Genomic DNA, 15,946 nt, shown 5'->3' with positions numbered 1-15,946 from the left:
TGCTGCATTTTCTTTCTGCTTAATTTTAGTGACTTAGTTTTGAGATTGAATCGTTTTTGTAATGTTCAGCACAGACAGTCATTTTCATTTTTGCTTCTGAAAAAAAATGACTCCATGTTTGTTTTATAGATGTCCTCACCGTTCTTTTTACTGTTACTTTTGTATAGAAAAAGCAAAAATACAAAAATAAGTTCTTCGATTTCATAATGGAGTGTTGACATACAAAGTTCAGTTCGGTTAATAGCATGTTTTAGACAGTCTAACCAGAGTATACTAAACAAGTTTAGTATACTCTGGTTTAACAGTGGTAGTGGATATACAGTCCAATACTGGGTTAAAATAAGGGCACATTCACGTTTTATAAACATACCAGTGTGGTATTTAATCATTATTGATAAACTTAAACTTTTGTTAGTGAAAAAAATTTAGCATGTCCGTTGAAATCCTAAAATGGGATAATTTGTGTCCCCGCACTTAGTAATAACTATACTATTTCTATAGTTTTCAAATCTTTCCCGCGTGTTTTTAAGTTTTCAATCGCGAAGTTTGAAAATATTTTGACGGTAGTTTTGATTTCTAAATAAGATTTTTTTGTTATTCTTGTATACCTAAAACTTAAAAACAATTCGAACTGTAATACTTACGTTGTATTATCTTGCTCAAAATTATAATTGTATCGTCAACCGTCAAGGCTAGACGGTTTTAAAATGAATAGGTTTGTACAAACTAAAGTATATATATAAACACAAGTAGTAGTGTTGTATACAATATAGTGAATATACATGATCAACAATTACAGTTTAAAATATACAGATGGTTGAAATAGGAAGTCTAGTTTTTGTGCAAACGAAGATTAAGAGTGGTAACACAAATAAAAGGTAAGTCAAAGCAGTAAAGGTAAAATTATTGACGTTTTACAAGTTATAATATTTACAGCTGTTTATATAAATTGTCAGGTAGCCTAATTAAATATAAATTTGATTTATTGTAAAAATACAGTGATAAAAACATTAATTGTTTGACTACTATAGGTAAAAGTTCAACCATAATTGCAGCTGGCTAAAAATTGCTTTCTACAGTTAAAAATTTACTTATTTCCTACATAAATTTAAGCAAGGTCATTTTCTAAATCATAAAATTTTCAATTTTTTATGAATTTAAGCAAGGTCTTTTCCCAAATCCTCTCATTTTTAGTAAGCCTCACTTTTTTGTTCCGCACCACTTTCTGTTGTAGCATTGGTGCTTGCTGATGTAACTGGAGTAACAGCAGGTTGTCCTTCATTAGCTCTCATCTTCCGTGCATGTTCAATAAGTGATAAACAAACAAATGCCCAGTTATACAACTGCTGTGCTGGACGAGATCCATGTCTACCAACTGCTCCATGAGCGATACCCTGTGAATAATATTATTACAACCTAGGCTACTGTGTTGCATACGCTATTTTTCATTTGATGAAAAATTAATTCAAGGCTAACTACTGGAGCAGTAGTCCTATATATTAGCATTACATTACTATTTTTGCTAATTCTTAAAGCCTATGAAAGATTCCGTGCTACAATTCTGTATGTACGTGGCTGCTATAAAACAGGTTTATAGATTTCATTACTACATTTGCTTCTGTTTAAGATATATAATTTTTTCTGATGTAAAAGAAATGAGGTTGAAGATTGGAAATACCAGAGCAGTATACCAGTAGGCAGTAGCTGTATATGGCAATGCAAATATATTTGCAGCTTTAACTGGTTAAACACATTTTAAACAGTAAAGTTATGCAAGAGATTGTTCGATCCACCTTTAATAACTTTCCAACAGCTTCAACCACGGCATCAGTTTCATCTTCCGTATCTCCATTTTCCTTGTCCGATGTTGGATCATATGTCAGTATCTGCTGCCTTAACTTGCCAGTGACCATCTGTAGTTTATTTTGTATATAAAACTTAAAAGTTACGAAGATTCAGTAAAACATTTTCTACAGTGATTTAACATTTTTCACTATAGCATATTCTGTATCCAACCAACAATACAGGTTTGAATATCCATGAAAAAAGTCTTGTTCCGATGTTGCAATTGAATGACCAAAAATACAGCATATGTATGAAGCCAAATTTGTAGTATGACCAGAAATACTAAAAATAGTCTTGTTGCGTTTGTTAAACCAAACCTGTTTGCAGGTGACCCAATCATCAAGTTCACTGTTCTTCTCTGGGTCATAATTAAACAAGAGAAGGACAGCTTTAAGGATGTTGTGGATCATCTTTGGAGGAATCTAAAATTATTCGCAGGAAATGTGAGTTTCAGCGTTATTTGCTTGTGCGTGTGATTCCATGTATTTATCTTTGGTGTCAGTGTAACAGTATAACCCAATCATTGAGGTTACATAAGGTTGTGTTGTAAAAATATCTGACCTTGTAGTTTTTAAGTTCAGCAAACACATTGTTGTCCAGTTTGCTGACATTCTCTCTTAAATCAGTAAGCATAAGTCTATCAAACATGATGTCTACCCTTGTTTCATCTGTTCCTCTTTCTTCAGCCTCTGTGGATAAATCAAACATAAAAGTGTCAATGTGGTAGAGTATGTTTATGTATGATATTAATTAAACAGTCCTTTCTAATTGAGTGAGGTCCTTAGGTAGTACACACTAGTGTGCCTTGGATTTAGGCCTAAGTTGGTGGCCCATCAACCAAAGTTTAACTATAGTCGTACATTGCAAGTGCATTCTCACTTTCTTGCTAATGTCAGGGTCACTATATTATTACATACGTACCTAGAACTACAGTTTTCTCTCCACTCTTGGATTCTTTCATAACTTCTCGGTTTGCAGCTTGTAGAAGTTTTAACATTCTTTGAACTTCTCTTCTTTCATGACTTGGTAGAGTCCGTAGTTTACCAATACTGATGTCAAGCACACACTGTAAATATTTTATAAGATATGGTTTAGTTAACTCTTAATTTTACTTAACATAAAACCTTTGCATAACATAAGCCAGACTGCCAGACTTAGGTTGTTTACTGTAAAAAACACTTGCTTGATTTACATACAACTTTTTGCTTTACATACAACTTAAGTTTAAACATCCTTTTAGAATGAATCTGGGTATCTATTATTCTATATTCTATATAGTGAAAAAATGGGTAAATACCTGGCATCTTCCTTCTTCATCCCTCAGTGGATAAGCTGTATGTCTCTCCCCATATGCATCTGCTGATGTTGTTTCTGAGTTTTCCATGCAGTTGAAAAGATAATCTCGAAACAAGTTGTCTTTGCGATACAGCCGTGTAGGGCGACTGTGTGTTATTGTAACCCCTGGAATAAAACATGGCTTTATTGTTTAAACATATGTAAAAAGGGTTGATAGAATAAGATTACAGTGAGTGGTAACAGTGTAATGCAGTATCAAGGAATTTAAAATGGAAAAGAGGTCCAACTCTATATTGAAACATTTTCCTCTGGCCTACGCTGCTATGGCACATGCTTAAAACATTTATGGGCCGCAATGAATTATACCTTTTTTATTTTCATGCTATATTTTTTACAAAGAGAGGTTCAGGCCCTCTTAACCTCCAACCTGAATACACTCCTTAGTGTAAATGTTCATTTATTTGATATTTAATGTACCTGTATTGTTGTCTGCTGTCATCATCTTTCTGAGGACATGCCCAGCTTGAGACTTAGGGTCCGGTTCAACAAAATAGACGACAATTGTTCGTACTCTTGGTGCACGGCTGTGGACCCAAGACATTGCTGCATCTATGATTCTAAGTAACTTTCGACGCAGGTCAACATGATGGAATGCATTTGAAAAAGTCTTGGCAACACCCTGGTTTATTATATTGTGTTTAGATACATATGCAGAATAAAATTTCATTCAACCCAAATGTTTAAGCAAAATATATAATTTAACAATTAAAAGTACAAACAAACATTTATTACAAAATACAAATCCTACTGTAATGAAATAAATTACAACAATATACCTGATAGAAATTAATTTCGTGAGAAGAGAAAATACTTCGATCAGCATTTGCTGCATCCTCCACATTATCCACACCAAGAAGCCCATAAGTTCGACGCCGTGCATCACGCAAAGGAACCAGCACCAACGATCCTTCCCTCTCACCTTCATTTCGAGTTGGGTTCCAGAAATATACTCGACCATGACTTTGCACACGAGGCACATGAACCAACTTTCCACGCCGAATAGCATAGAAACTAAACAGTAGATGAGTCAGCATATTTGGTAGGCTAGTCCATTTTATTCTATGTCACAGGGTAAGTATCTACAGTAAGGCACGTCAGAAGACCTGTTCCTATGTATAAGCCAGAGTTGCCCCTTTACCCTAATATTGTATATATACATTCTATTCTATATGGGTAAAAGTTATACAAAGTTGGTCTTTAGCCCAACACTCAGGAATTGATGTTAGAGTTGGACCATATAGTGGATCATGTCTAATTTAGTTCTATTGGCAAGTCAGTTACAAACTGCAGTGTTTATGTAAACTTGTTAAATTAAAAGTTAATTTTAAGCGAATTATTATCATGTTACCTTATTCCTCTCATATCTTCATAGAATGCTTTTCCCAACATATAAGGTGAGTTATCAGGGGTGCACGCAACGTAGCGAAGTAAAACATTCCCTCTGTGTGGGTAAACCAAGTTATGTTCCAACAGTCCAACATAGGCGCTCATTTTCTTTTGGTTTCCATGACTATCAGCGTCCTGTGATGTAACAATGTCTACTGTTTGCTCAGTATTTGGTAAACTTGAATTAGAATTTTCACTTTCCATTCAAATTTGAGGCAGTTCTGTTTACTATAATTAGCACCATTGAACAAATATGTTCTTCTATGCATCCTTTTTTGTGCTGTTTATAAATTCTGCCCTAAAATCCTTATTTCTTCTCCACCTACCTTATTCAGAGTTTGAAACACAGCTCTATATACAGAGTCCATGGATGCGCCACCAGATTCTGCTGCTGATTTAATCTGGGCCAACCACTTTCTTCTTGCATCTCCCCTTACTCGTTCCGCATATGTTCGTTCAACTGTTGTTGTAGCATATTCAACTACACCATCAAACACCTGAAAGTTCATTTTACATACATTTACTTGCAGTTCTTACTATTTAACTTGTTCTAAAAGTTGGGTAAAAATTTAAACCCCTTTTTGTACAGGTAATATCCAGCTGCATGACAGGCTATAGAATGTGGCTAGGTTTGGCGAATTACTTCTAACGAACCAGTACCCCTTTCAATACAAATAGCTTTCAAAACAATTTAAAACTTTTTCCCTGATGAAGGCTTGTCGGGTGGCAGATGAAATGTCAATCATACACTACATTTTTATACCAGATAAGCCAAAGTGTATTTACATTATGCCTGGTAGCAAAAGTAACAGAAAACTTAAATCCTTTTTTACCTCTTCACCCCCACTCATTTCTGTGCATACAGTGTTGATGAATACATGGAACTCTGGTTTATTCAATCTTCTTCTATCATGGTATGGAGTATGTTTTCTTAGTTGTCTAACAGCTTGTCTTCCTCTCTTTAAAGCAGATGATTCCATTCCACCTTTGTATCTGTAGATTTTGAAGGACTTAATCGTTTCTCTTTCGGTAATATTTAGTGTTAAGTATAACAGGTAATGCTATTACGTTTCTTTGTCCTTTAGGTTGGTACATTGTTTGCATTCATAACTAAACAGGTAACAGCCTAACAGGTAATGCATTTGCATTTATTACATATTTGCATTTGGATATTTCCTAGTGACAATTATAGTATTCTATTCTTAAGTAAGGTCATATGATGCCAGCCAAGGATGGCAATGCAGGCCAAAGAACTGGAGAATGAAATTTAGGCCACAGTTGACTCATTACCACATTATAGTTCCATTGAAAGCTACATCTTATGATAAATAACTTACTTTGAAAGCACATCTTCAACTTCATCAATATCAAGATGTCCTTGCCCATCATTGTCCCATTTGTTGAATAAATTGTCCACCATTTGCCGGTGCTTTGCTGACAATACTTCTTTTCTTGCCTGTATAAGGTTAAGAATAAGGTATAAAATTGTAGTCATGAAATAAGTTTACTCAGGTATTTTAAATACTAATAGCCATATTCTTACCCTTGCCAATCTTGACATCTTTTCTTCTTCTGTTTCCACATACCCACCATGAATAAAGTTGACTAATTGTTCCACAGTAATATGGTTTGTTTCATCACAAACAAAGTTATCAAGCAAGGTGACAAACCTTCCCTGGTTAAGTTGATTCTCGTCAAATACACTTGTCATTCTGGAACAAAGTTTGCATATTCAACAGTGCAGTTCAAAACAAGTGAACTATGTATATTTTAGCTTTTTCATGTTATTTCTAGACTAATCTGTTCAGCCTTTGCCCTTTATCATGTATGTGTTTATTGGTGAATACTCCATAGATATATAAATGTATTGCTTTCAGTGATTTGACTATTTCAGTTGTATAGAGAAAAAAATGTATCGTTGAGTTTGCTAACTCACTCTTGGCTATACCAAAACCCCTTACGGTCTATGCAGCATAACACTTATACATACTGTTTTGACATTGGTAGATCTAGATAAGATATATACCTTGATTGACTTCTAGATGAATAATGTGAGAAGAATTCTGCTGACGGTCGGTCTGGTAGAATCAGTGGTTCCGCTGCAAATGTGACGCTCATTCTACTCGCACTGGCTGGCCTGGTCTTCACTTCCATAGGTTGTGGGTAGTAGTCATCAGCATCTTGAAATAAAATATAAAAGAAACTAATTTTTAAACACCACTTCCATATGCGTAACATTGTAATATAGTAGGGTTCGGAAAGACCTTTTTATTATTTTTCTCGTCCCATTTGGAAGTAAACAAATAACATTGAAAGAATATATAATCTTTTCCTCGCGAATTTCATAGACTGTTGCTAACTGTTTAAAACACTATCTGTATATTTGGATAATATGTCCCATCTAACCCCACATTACAATACTCACACATTTCGTCTGCTGTATTCTGCACAACAATAGCTTCAGAGCCACCGGCAGCTGTGGTTGTTACAATAGTTTCAGAATCTCTTTCCCCATCTTGGGATTCTGATATTCCAATTGTCTTCTCACTTAATTTAAAAACAACAACATACTTTTGCATTAAACTTTGTAATAATTGTAGCAAGAAATTGACAAACAGCAGTCATTATATTTAAGTTGCAATATATGTTAATGATGAATACTTCCTTTTAATTAGTTAAGGCCATTAAAACTTACACAGTAGGTATAGTTTTAATGACAGATGTTTCACCAATCCTTGCATCATGTCCCCAAACCTTTTCTGACTCTTCATTCACCAGATCTTGTGCTGGTACAACGAGCTTCTTCTTTTGGACTGTTGTGAACGAGGTTGTTTTCCTAACAGGTGGTCTGGACACCTCCTTAATAAATTAATTACAGATACATTACAGTTTAGGTATTTTACTTTATTTCACTAAATGAGGGGTAAATAATACACCACTTGATTAGGATCTGGGCTAAAACTGTATTTTGTTACACAAAAATTGTCCAACTCTATGAGCACAAGATTAGGATCAGATTCAGGGAATTTATTACGGCTACCTTATTATTGTTTCTTTTTACCTTTGAAAACTGCACATTCACTGGCCCAACATCCATGCTTCCATCTGTGCTTGGAGCCGGTGTGATTAGAGAAATCCCTTTTTCATTATCAGCCATAAGTTTTGATGCATCAAATGCTGAAACAAAATAACATCAAGATTCATATACATAATACTCCACAAAAATATGAGTTCTGTCCGTATACCTGTCCTGACAGGTTCAACTTCTTCTTTTGTGTCTTCTTTAACTTCAGGTTCATCTGGTGATGTCACTTCAATATTTGCTGCATCATCTTTCACATCATCTCCATCTTGGGAGGAACTTTTTTCATCCTCAACTTCATTGGTAGAAACCTCTAATTTCTCTTCTTTCTCAATCTGCGCATCATCGTCAGTTTTCTCCACTGTTTCTTCTGGAGTTCCTGGTTTTGGACTAGTCACTTCATCTTTCACAACATCTTGGGTTTGTGGTGTTGTTACATCTTCAGCATCTGGTTGGTCTTCCTTTTCTTCTGCTACAACAGAACCTTCTTTGCTCCCCACCGATGAGATGCTTCCTTCTCCTGCAGCTGATGAAACTTTTGCAGACAACTTATCAATGTCGTCAGCTGTAACAAAGAAAGACATACAATGTATATAAATAATGTAGTGAATACATAAATAGAAACTATATAAATAAATATTGTAACAAAAACATTTAATATAATACAAGTATAAAATGATTAACTCTAAAATATTACTCAATCAACACAAACAGAACACCAGTCTTACCTGTTTCATCTTCAGTTTCCTTATTTTCTTCACTTTCTTCTTTTATTACATTTTCCTCATCTTTTATTTCTGTTTTGTCTTCTTTATCTTCTTCTGGAGTAACTTGCTCAGTTGTCTCTTCAAGTTTGTCTTCTTCTTCTCCCCCCTTATCACCACCATCTTCCACAAGTGTCTCATCTTCTTCTTGCTCAACAGGTTCAGCCTTAACTTCAACTTCATCAGAAGCTACAGCACCTGTGATAAAGTTGGTAAGACTGACATCATGCTGGGACAATGTCACTTAATCTTACCCACAAAGTTACTACATACTACTAATGAGAATAAGTAATCTCCATTCATTTAAACTGCTTACTTTCTAATTTTCTATACATCTAATCATATATCACATTTATTCAACTATAGTTAGCTTTATTTTTATAAAACTTCTTCTTTGCTACAATTCACAGCATAAAGTCCATACCTTCTTCTCCTGTTAAGTTAGATATTGGAACAGATGCCCAGTCTGATGATGTCATATCTTCTGTGGACACAAGGACAGTATCCTCACTTCCTTCTTCCTCGGAGTCCGGATAAAGATCATCAAGCTCCTCCAACTCGATGACAGGCCCTGTGGAAATATTATCATGTAATACTATATAATATATATATATATATGCCCAATTGCCAAAGTTAGGTAAGTAAAAAATAAAAATGCTAAGGGAAAACTATGTCCTGGCCTTTTTAAATACTATTATTAAATCACCATATGTGGTATACAAGTAAAACTCATGCAATAACATTCTTATCACAACAAAGTTATCTGGTTTAGTCTTGTGCCCTCATGGTTTATGTACAACAGAGTTATCTTACATTTTCTTGGATTGTTAAGTGATTCTTTATAATCTGCATCCACTTTGTCATAAAACTTTTCAAGGAGATGTAACATCCTATGTCGATCAACTACTCCTGTTTCTTCATTGTCAAGACTTTTAAACAACTGTTTGAGTAAAATATATATGATTGTGTAGTTCATTGATCACCCATTGTATACACTATCGGCTATGGCAATTGTTTAAAACTATGTTTGCTACTCCTGAGTACAGAATGTCATTTTTCTATAACCAAGAAAAAGGTAAAAATTTGTTTTGTTTATAACTGTAAGTATGTGCCACAAATATTTACAAGGTAAGACTGAATTTTGTACTATTCCTTACCTTTACAAACATTTCTCTCCACACTTCGTGCTCAAACGTTTTACGGAAAGCAAGAGCGCATTGATCAAGATGTCTCAATAGTTGTGAGAATTCAGATCTCGTCATTTCATTCACATATTGCTCAACATACTGCAATGGACACCAAATTAAAAAGTGTATCACTGTAACTATAGCGCTTATAAAACTAGACATATAATAGATATGTTGTGTATTGAATAAAGACACTCCTACCTCAACATATTGAGCTTCTGTTAAAGTAATTCCTGTTTCATCTGTAGCTTCAAGCTCCTTACTATAGTGCACAACTATAAATAAATTAAACACATGTAAGCAAGTGACATTCCAATTTCCAACACTCAAGTGACATTTTAACACTGACATAGTAATGTGAAAAATGATATTTCATCTTTAGCAAATGAAAGTGTGGGATATTGGCAAAGTGAGATGAATGGGAGTACAATAATAAAGAATACAATGTCCCAAACACATAAAATAAATTTCTTATATGCAGAATACCTTTTTCACTATCTGATGCAAGATGTGATGAAATTTCCAGATGAGAAAAAAGAGCGTTTTGTATCAACTGTAGTTGGACTCTCCCTGATGAATCAGCCAACCATTGTGAATATTGGAGCTGAAATTGTTTATACTTTAATTATATCGAGCTTATATAAAGTGCTCTGATAATAAGGGTAAAAGTACGGTTGATACCAGTCCACCACTACCAAGTCTTGCATTCACCTTTAATAATCTTTCTCTGTGCAATCTATCTTCAGTTTTCTGTCGCTCTCTTGCTTCCATTGCTTCTCTTTGTCGACGTGCCTCCATTTTAAGTTTTGCTAACCTTAATAGTGTTGAAACTAAGTAGTAAAAACAACAGTGCCAGCTAATCAGCTATATAAGTTATTTTTAGGTCTTTTTACCCTTGGTTGTAGAACTTGTAGTGTTACATGGTGCATTAATTTAAGTTCAGCTCTTTTTTACGGAACCCTTGCCTGTTGTGGTGCAGAATGTATTAATTTAAATTCAGGTCTTTTTACTGTATACTTGTATATTATATGTATTGTACATGATTTCATTATGACATCTCTAATAGTAACATCACTGCTACTTTTGTAGACTCACTTGTTTGCCTCTAAATCGAAGACATCTCTCTTAAGATTTTCAGCAACCGCACGCAATCCTCTTATATACGGTGATGTTTCCGATAAGTTTGAATACTTCGGAATATTTCTCATTAAATATTGAGCAAGGAGGTTGATTGGGTTAAACTTCCTGGAAGTTTCACCATCGGGATTATATCCTTCAATTAACCCCTTCTTCTCTGCTTCCAGTAGAACCTGTTATTCATATTTAATTCAGTATTACATCACTACTGTGTAATACAGCCTGTATCAATCTTATCTATAAATTACTATTTAATCTATTTTTGTTTTTATATTTTTTGTCAAGTCATTTTATACCCATATTTCTGGATATGTGTTGTAAAATGGAACTTTAAAACAGGAACTAAGGAAAAATTAGTTTATCTTTTTAATAATCCAAACGATTTCGAAACATGTATCTTTAAGTTGCCCTTAGCCCTACTTAATATATTTAAGCATACAGGTCACACTCGTCACAGTAATAGAAAACCAGGAACTTGCCTTCTCCACTCCCAATACAAGGGTAGGAAGCAGTTTGTCAATTAAGTAAACTCTCATCTCCGATGTAACAGCATTTTCACTGAACCACTCTTGTGCAAGCATATCCATTGGAAGCTGTGTAGAAAACCACATAAGTTTGTCCGGTATGTTTAATTTAATGAATTATATGTGTATTTGCTTTTAGAAGTAAAACTACTCAGCACTTGTAATTTATTTAGCTGTGTGTCATGACTTTGGCATGCCAGTCATAGGTCTATGACATCTGCTTATCTTTACTGATATGACACAGTCAAACAAACTATTCACCCATTACAATATCCTGCAGGTTATTGTCAACTGACCGTTCTTTCCAGTTTTAAAGCAGCAGCTTTTGCATCTCTTAGTCTTTTCTTCTTTTGTTTCTGCAGTGTGAGTATTCGCTGCTCCACAAACACTGCTTGTTCTTGCAGCCATTTTCGCTCAAAAGATGTCGGTGACGACACAGATGTTCTCGCTGAGCTTTGTTGGACAGATGATTCCTCTATCACAGTACCAACTTCACTTTTACTTGACTGAGTCCTTCTCTGTAAATAGAACTCCCAATTAGTAAGTTGCTTCATGTTTGTATAGTTTATCAGTTTTAATACAAACTAAATGCAGGAAGACACGATTTTCATTTTAAATGTATTGATTGGTTTTAAAAACTTTCATTTGCTGTAAGAAGTAAAATATATGGGTTGTATTAAGAATGGCCAAGAAATATGTGTTTTATGCATCTGGTTTGTAACTAATGACCATTGATTTACTTACAGTGCTGCTAGAAGATGAAAAAGTACTTTGTTCAGCTGATTCATTGCTCTGTGAGATAGATGTATCATATGATCGTGAAGGAATGGTGCTTTTCACGTGAATGGTATCATCATCATATATGAAAGATTGATCATCAGTGTAGGAACTATTGGTGGTGCTCAAAGCTTGGGAGCTAACAACAGGACTTGCCATCGTAAGTTAACCTAATGCATTTCTACAATATCTCCTATAATTAAGATAAGATAATAATCTGCTGGTTTAAAATTCTTCACCCACGTTATTGGCCAACTGCCAAACGTAACCCCTAACTACTATCTCAATCTCATATAACCCCTAACTACCAACAAGGCCCATCAGCTCAATCTGTAGAGGGCAGAGGGTTCTCCATTAGTGCCTAAAATAAAGTAATTTTTAGACCGTATGGTTGAATAAATGGTATAACATACCGAATACAGTGAAAATTTAAACCGTACGTCTCTAGTTTGCTTTATTGGCAAAAATAAGATCCACTGATACTAATACAAATCATTCAACAGGATCATATTACACAATGGTATAAACAAAGCTTTCAAAGTAATTCACTGTCTAGTGACTTATTGTGGCTGCCATATGACGTACCATGTATAAGAAACCACTAAACTACGTTTACCTTGATGTAATAAACCTTGTTTTTACATTATCTTACTGCTTTCACACTGAAACATCGCTCTTTGTAAACGTTTAAACTGCCATTACCAGCTTTCTGATTTCAAGTTTAACTAATATATTGGTAAATTACTCAGTAGCGCTTGACACACTACGCGAACGTCGTCTGTTCCTTTGTAAACAAAAGCTTCCTACAGTTGCTTGCATTTTCATTTAAGCGTGGGTTGTTTCCATGGACGTAACTGTAACATAGATGTCTAAAACTAAGTAGCTATTTACCGCCACCTAGCCAACAAATTAAAACGCTCGGGTTTGATGGCCGTTGTGTATAAGCTGTTTTATGATTTTTATGCAAAAGAACATACGACTGTCAGTCGTAGTAAATATTGGCGTAGTACTTTGTGATTTCATCGCGATTACTTGATAGTTGATACACACATAGATTCTAAATCCAATATTGATTTTTCCAGTATAAAATTATTTAACTACACGTTTCGCGATTCGCGATATCAACCAACACTTGACGTAAACTGTCAACCCAGTAGTTCAACATTCGATCGCTTATATTAGTTGTTTATTTATAACGGTAAATTCGCTGCTTAAAACGACGCTTTGTCGCCAATTAGTCTGCCGTTGCAATGCTTGCTTTGCACAAACAGTGGAAAATATTCTTGTAACGAAAGCGGGTACCTTGGACCTAACAGAGGCATATGCATAGCGGAGGGTGCGGTTAGTTGGTAGAAAATATGCGACCGGAAAGTGTTTTTGTGTTCACACGAAAGATTCTATGTTTTTATAGCAATATTTACGCATGTCGTAATTTGTGTTGTTTAATAAATAGCAAAAAAATAGTAAACGATTACTTTTGAAGGTTATATGTCTATTGTCAAAGTGTAACCTCGTTTGATGAACTTTTTTTCTTATAAACGAGGTGTAATATTGTGCGATAACCCCGATAAGTGTGAACAGCAAACCCGTTTTTCAGGATGTTTGTTTTGGCAGGTAGTTTGTCCTTAATAGTCCTTCTACACAATGACAATTGTTCGGTAGTAAGCAGTAAAGATTTTTTTACTTAAAGCACTCGTAGTGCGACCAACCGTGCGTTTATTTGTCTTGGCTCCGGTTAGCGTATAGGCCTAGTTGTAGCGCTAATTTGACTTGGGGAGTTTGAAATGCTGTTTTTATAATATCATGCTTAAACTGAATTTGCTTTACTAGTTGTAACACATCTCTGCTGGTATGGCTATAAATGTTCCTGGTTTAGTGTCTATTATCGTCTTCTACGTTGCTATTCTAGCGATCGGTATTTATGCAGCATGGAGGAAAAGAAGAACCGGAAGAGGAAACGAGAGCGAGACAATCATGGTCGGAGGAAGAGACATAGGACTCTTTGTTGGAAGCTTTACTATGACTGGTAAGTTTATTTAAACTTTTGGAGTTTTTCTTGCTCATCACGTTTTCTGACCTATGTGTAGTTGCCCTTTTGTTTGATAACGGATGATGTTTGTGTATAATTTATTCACATCTAATGATATATACATGTTATTTCATTTTCATCGCTTCACCATTCATTATGGGTAGTTGTTAATAAAATACGCTTTAGAGTTTCATGCTTAGTTATGTGCTTCACCGGAAATAATCGTATTTTCGTGCATAGTTGTAGATAAGACAACGAGTGATAGTTGTTTATTATTTATTTGCTTGCACCCTATGTGTTTAGTCTGCTTATAAAAATGACAATTTACATACGTGGTTACTCGAAAGCGGGCACGCGGGGTATGAAACAGAACACTCGTGCTATAATGACATCCGTTGCCACGCCATGTTAGATAAGCTATACATTCATAAAAATACTTCATGTATATTTCCAGCTACGTGGGTAGGTGGTGGTTACATCAACGGCACAGCAGAAGTTGTATACACCCCGGGTTCCGGTCTACTGTGGACACAAGCGCCATTTGGTTACGGCTGCAGCCTTATGCTTGGCGGGTTGTTTTTCGCTAAGAAAATGCGAACTCAGGTATGTTAACGCGTGGCTGGATACTATGGCTTCTTAACCGGGCATGGAATATATGAGGACCTGTTAAACTTAATTAACACACATTCTCTGAACTAAAATTTTTTTTTATACTGTTTTGTGGGTTCAGTCGCCACGATGTTTTTGACACTTTTACTTAGGTTTTTAGTTTTGCTGCTAAAAAGTGTGTAATATGGCAGTGGTAACATACCGGGTAACTTGTAAGCGGAGTCCATTGGTATAACGACAGCAGTTACCCGCCACACGAGATTAAACAATTTACAATCATTTATTCCCCTATCCCCTCTTTCCACAGGGTTACGTCACTATGCTGGATCCATTGCAACGTAAGCTTGGCAGGCGCATGGGGGGTCTGTTGTACTTACCAGCACTCTTGGGTGAAATATTCTGGTCAGCCGCCATTCTTGCCGCTCTTGGTAAGCATTCACGTACCTGCATTGATTATTTTAGGAAATATTTAACTAAATTTAAGTTGATATTGCTTCAACACGTACAGTGGGAAAGACGAGACACCTTTAGCACATAACATCCAAACATGCTAATCGTGTTTTAGACATATAACAACACTCTATAGGAGTCGTAAGGATACGGTTTTATAATTCTTTGAATGTTCTTTGTTTACTACCAAATAGGACGAGACAATTGAATAAAAAGATGTTCCCTCTTCCCCACCCCACTATATGCATCAACGTCCCGGTTAATTTTCTAAAAGCGGCTAAAAACGAAAAGTTTATAAAAAGTTAATTTCAGTGTAAAAGTTCTGTTAAGCCAAGTATTCTATAGCACAGGTTACCCTGTTCATGCCCACCCAAATATTGACGATGTAAATATCATTATTACGTTATTTCTGCCACTTACTCAAAGCTTGCGTTAAACTCTTTCCATCAGCATAGTGTGTTTGTAAACTGTAAACATTTGTTGAATGAATGTGTAACTTATACTTGGTTGGCGTGTAAACAACAGGCGTTATAACACAGGTGTTCTATTTCATACAACCGCTTTCGAGTTATGTATGTAATTTCTTTACCACCGTTAAGTGTAGCCCCCATATATGTTATAGATGACATATAGGCGTATATTTTTCTGGTTATAGCATATGCATAAATCTCTTTTCTATTTCATTACGTCATCAAAAATATTTCGTCACAATCTTATTATGCGTCACAGGCGGTACATTGTCCGTGATCATAGACCTTGATATTCGTATCTCTGTCATTGTATCTGCATGTATTGCTGTG

General features: G+C 35.2%; 2 protein-coding genes across 2 annotated transcripts; one reads left to right on the top strand and one right to left on the bottom strand.

Moving 5' to 3' along the window:
- Positions 1-627: 627 nt before the first annotated feature.
- LOC100182460 (EF-hand calcium-binding domain-containing protein 5-like) lies at positions 628-12,218 on the bottom strand. Its single transcript, XM_026839357.1, has 29 exons — positions 12,026-12,218; positions 11,578-11,799; positions 11,237-11,350; positions 10,716-10,930; positions 10,332-10,434; positions 10,107-10,224; positions 9,822-9,895; positions 9,591-9,719; positions 9,247-9,373; positions 8,858-9,004; positions 8,398-8,631; positions 7,833-8,234; positions 7,649-7,764; positions 7,283-7,446; positions 7,013-7,134; positions 6,614-6,767; positions 6,131-6,299; positions 5,925-6,043; positions 5,421-5,580; positions 4,914-5,084; positions 4,550-4,722; positions 3,978-4,212; positions 3,619-3,820; positions 3,143-3,306; positions 2,767-2,911; positions 2,407-2,534; positions 2,163-2,267; positions 1,794-1,913; positions 628-1,394 (listed from the first exon to the last, which is right to left on the bottom strand). Exons 1-29 carry the CDS (start codon positions 12,215-12,217, stop codon positions 1,191-1,193), a joined length of 4,728 nt encoding a protein of 1,575 aa, XP_026695158.1. The 5' UTR covers position 12,218; the 3' UTR covers positions 628-1,190.
- A 1,691-nt stretch (positions 12,219-13,909) lies between these two features.
- On the top strand, positions 13,910-15,940 carry LOC100184832 (high-affinity choline transporter 1-like; the record flags this gene model as incomplete). Its single annotated transcript, XM_026839358.1, has 4 exons — positions 13,910-14,084; positions 14,542-14,690; positions 15,004-15,124; positions 15,876-15,940. Coding segments are annotated over exons 1-4 (510 nt in total), but the record flags the coding sequence as incomplete, so codon positions are not given.
- Between the last annotated feature and the right edge of the window lie 6 nt (positions 15,941-15,946).

Source organism: Ciona intestinalis, unplaced genomic scaffold (genome assembly GCF_000224145.3).
Source record: "Ciona intestinalis unplaced genomic scaffold, KH HT000201.1, whole genome shotgun sequence".
Lineage (NCBI taxonomy): Eukaryota > Metazoa > Chordata > Ascidiacea > Phlebobranchia > Cionidae > Ciona > Ciona intestinalis.
This window is presented reverse-complemented; position numbering and strand designations above follow the sequence as displayed.

Excerpts from the sequence above, each read along its gene's own strand:
- LOC100182460 (XM_026839357.1), bottom strand. The coding sequence starts at position 12,217 with ATGGCAAGTCCTGTTGTTAGCTCCCAAGCTTTGAGCACCACCAATAGT. Across the intron at positions 9,374-9,590 it reads GGAGAGAAATGTTTGTAAAG|TTGTTTAAAAGTCTTGACAA; the intron begins GTAAGGAATAGT and ends TTACTCAAACAG. Across the intron at positions 4,213-4,549 it reads GAAGATATGAGAGGAATAAG|TTTCTATGCTATTCGGCGTG; the intron begins GTAACATGATAA and ends TCTACTGTTTAG.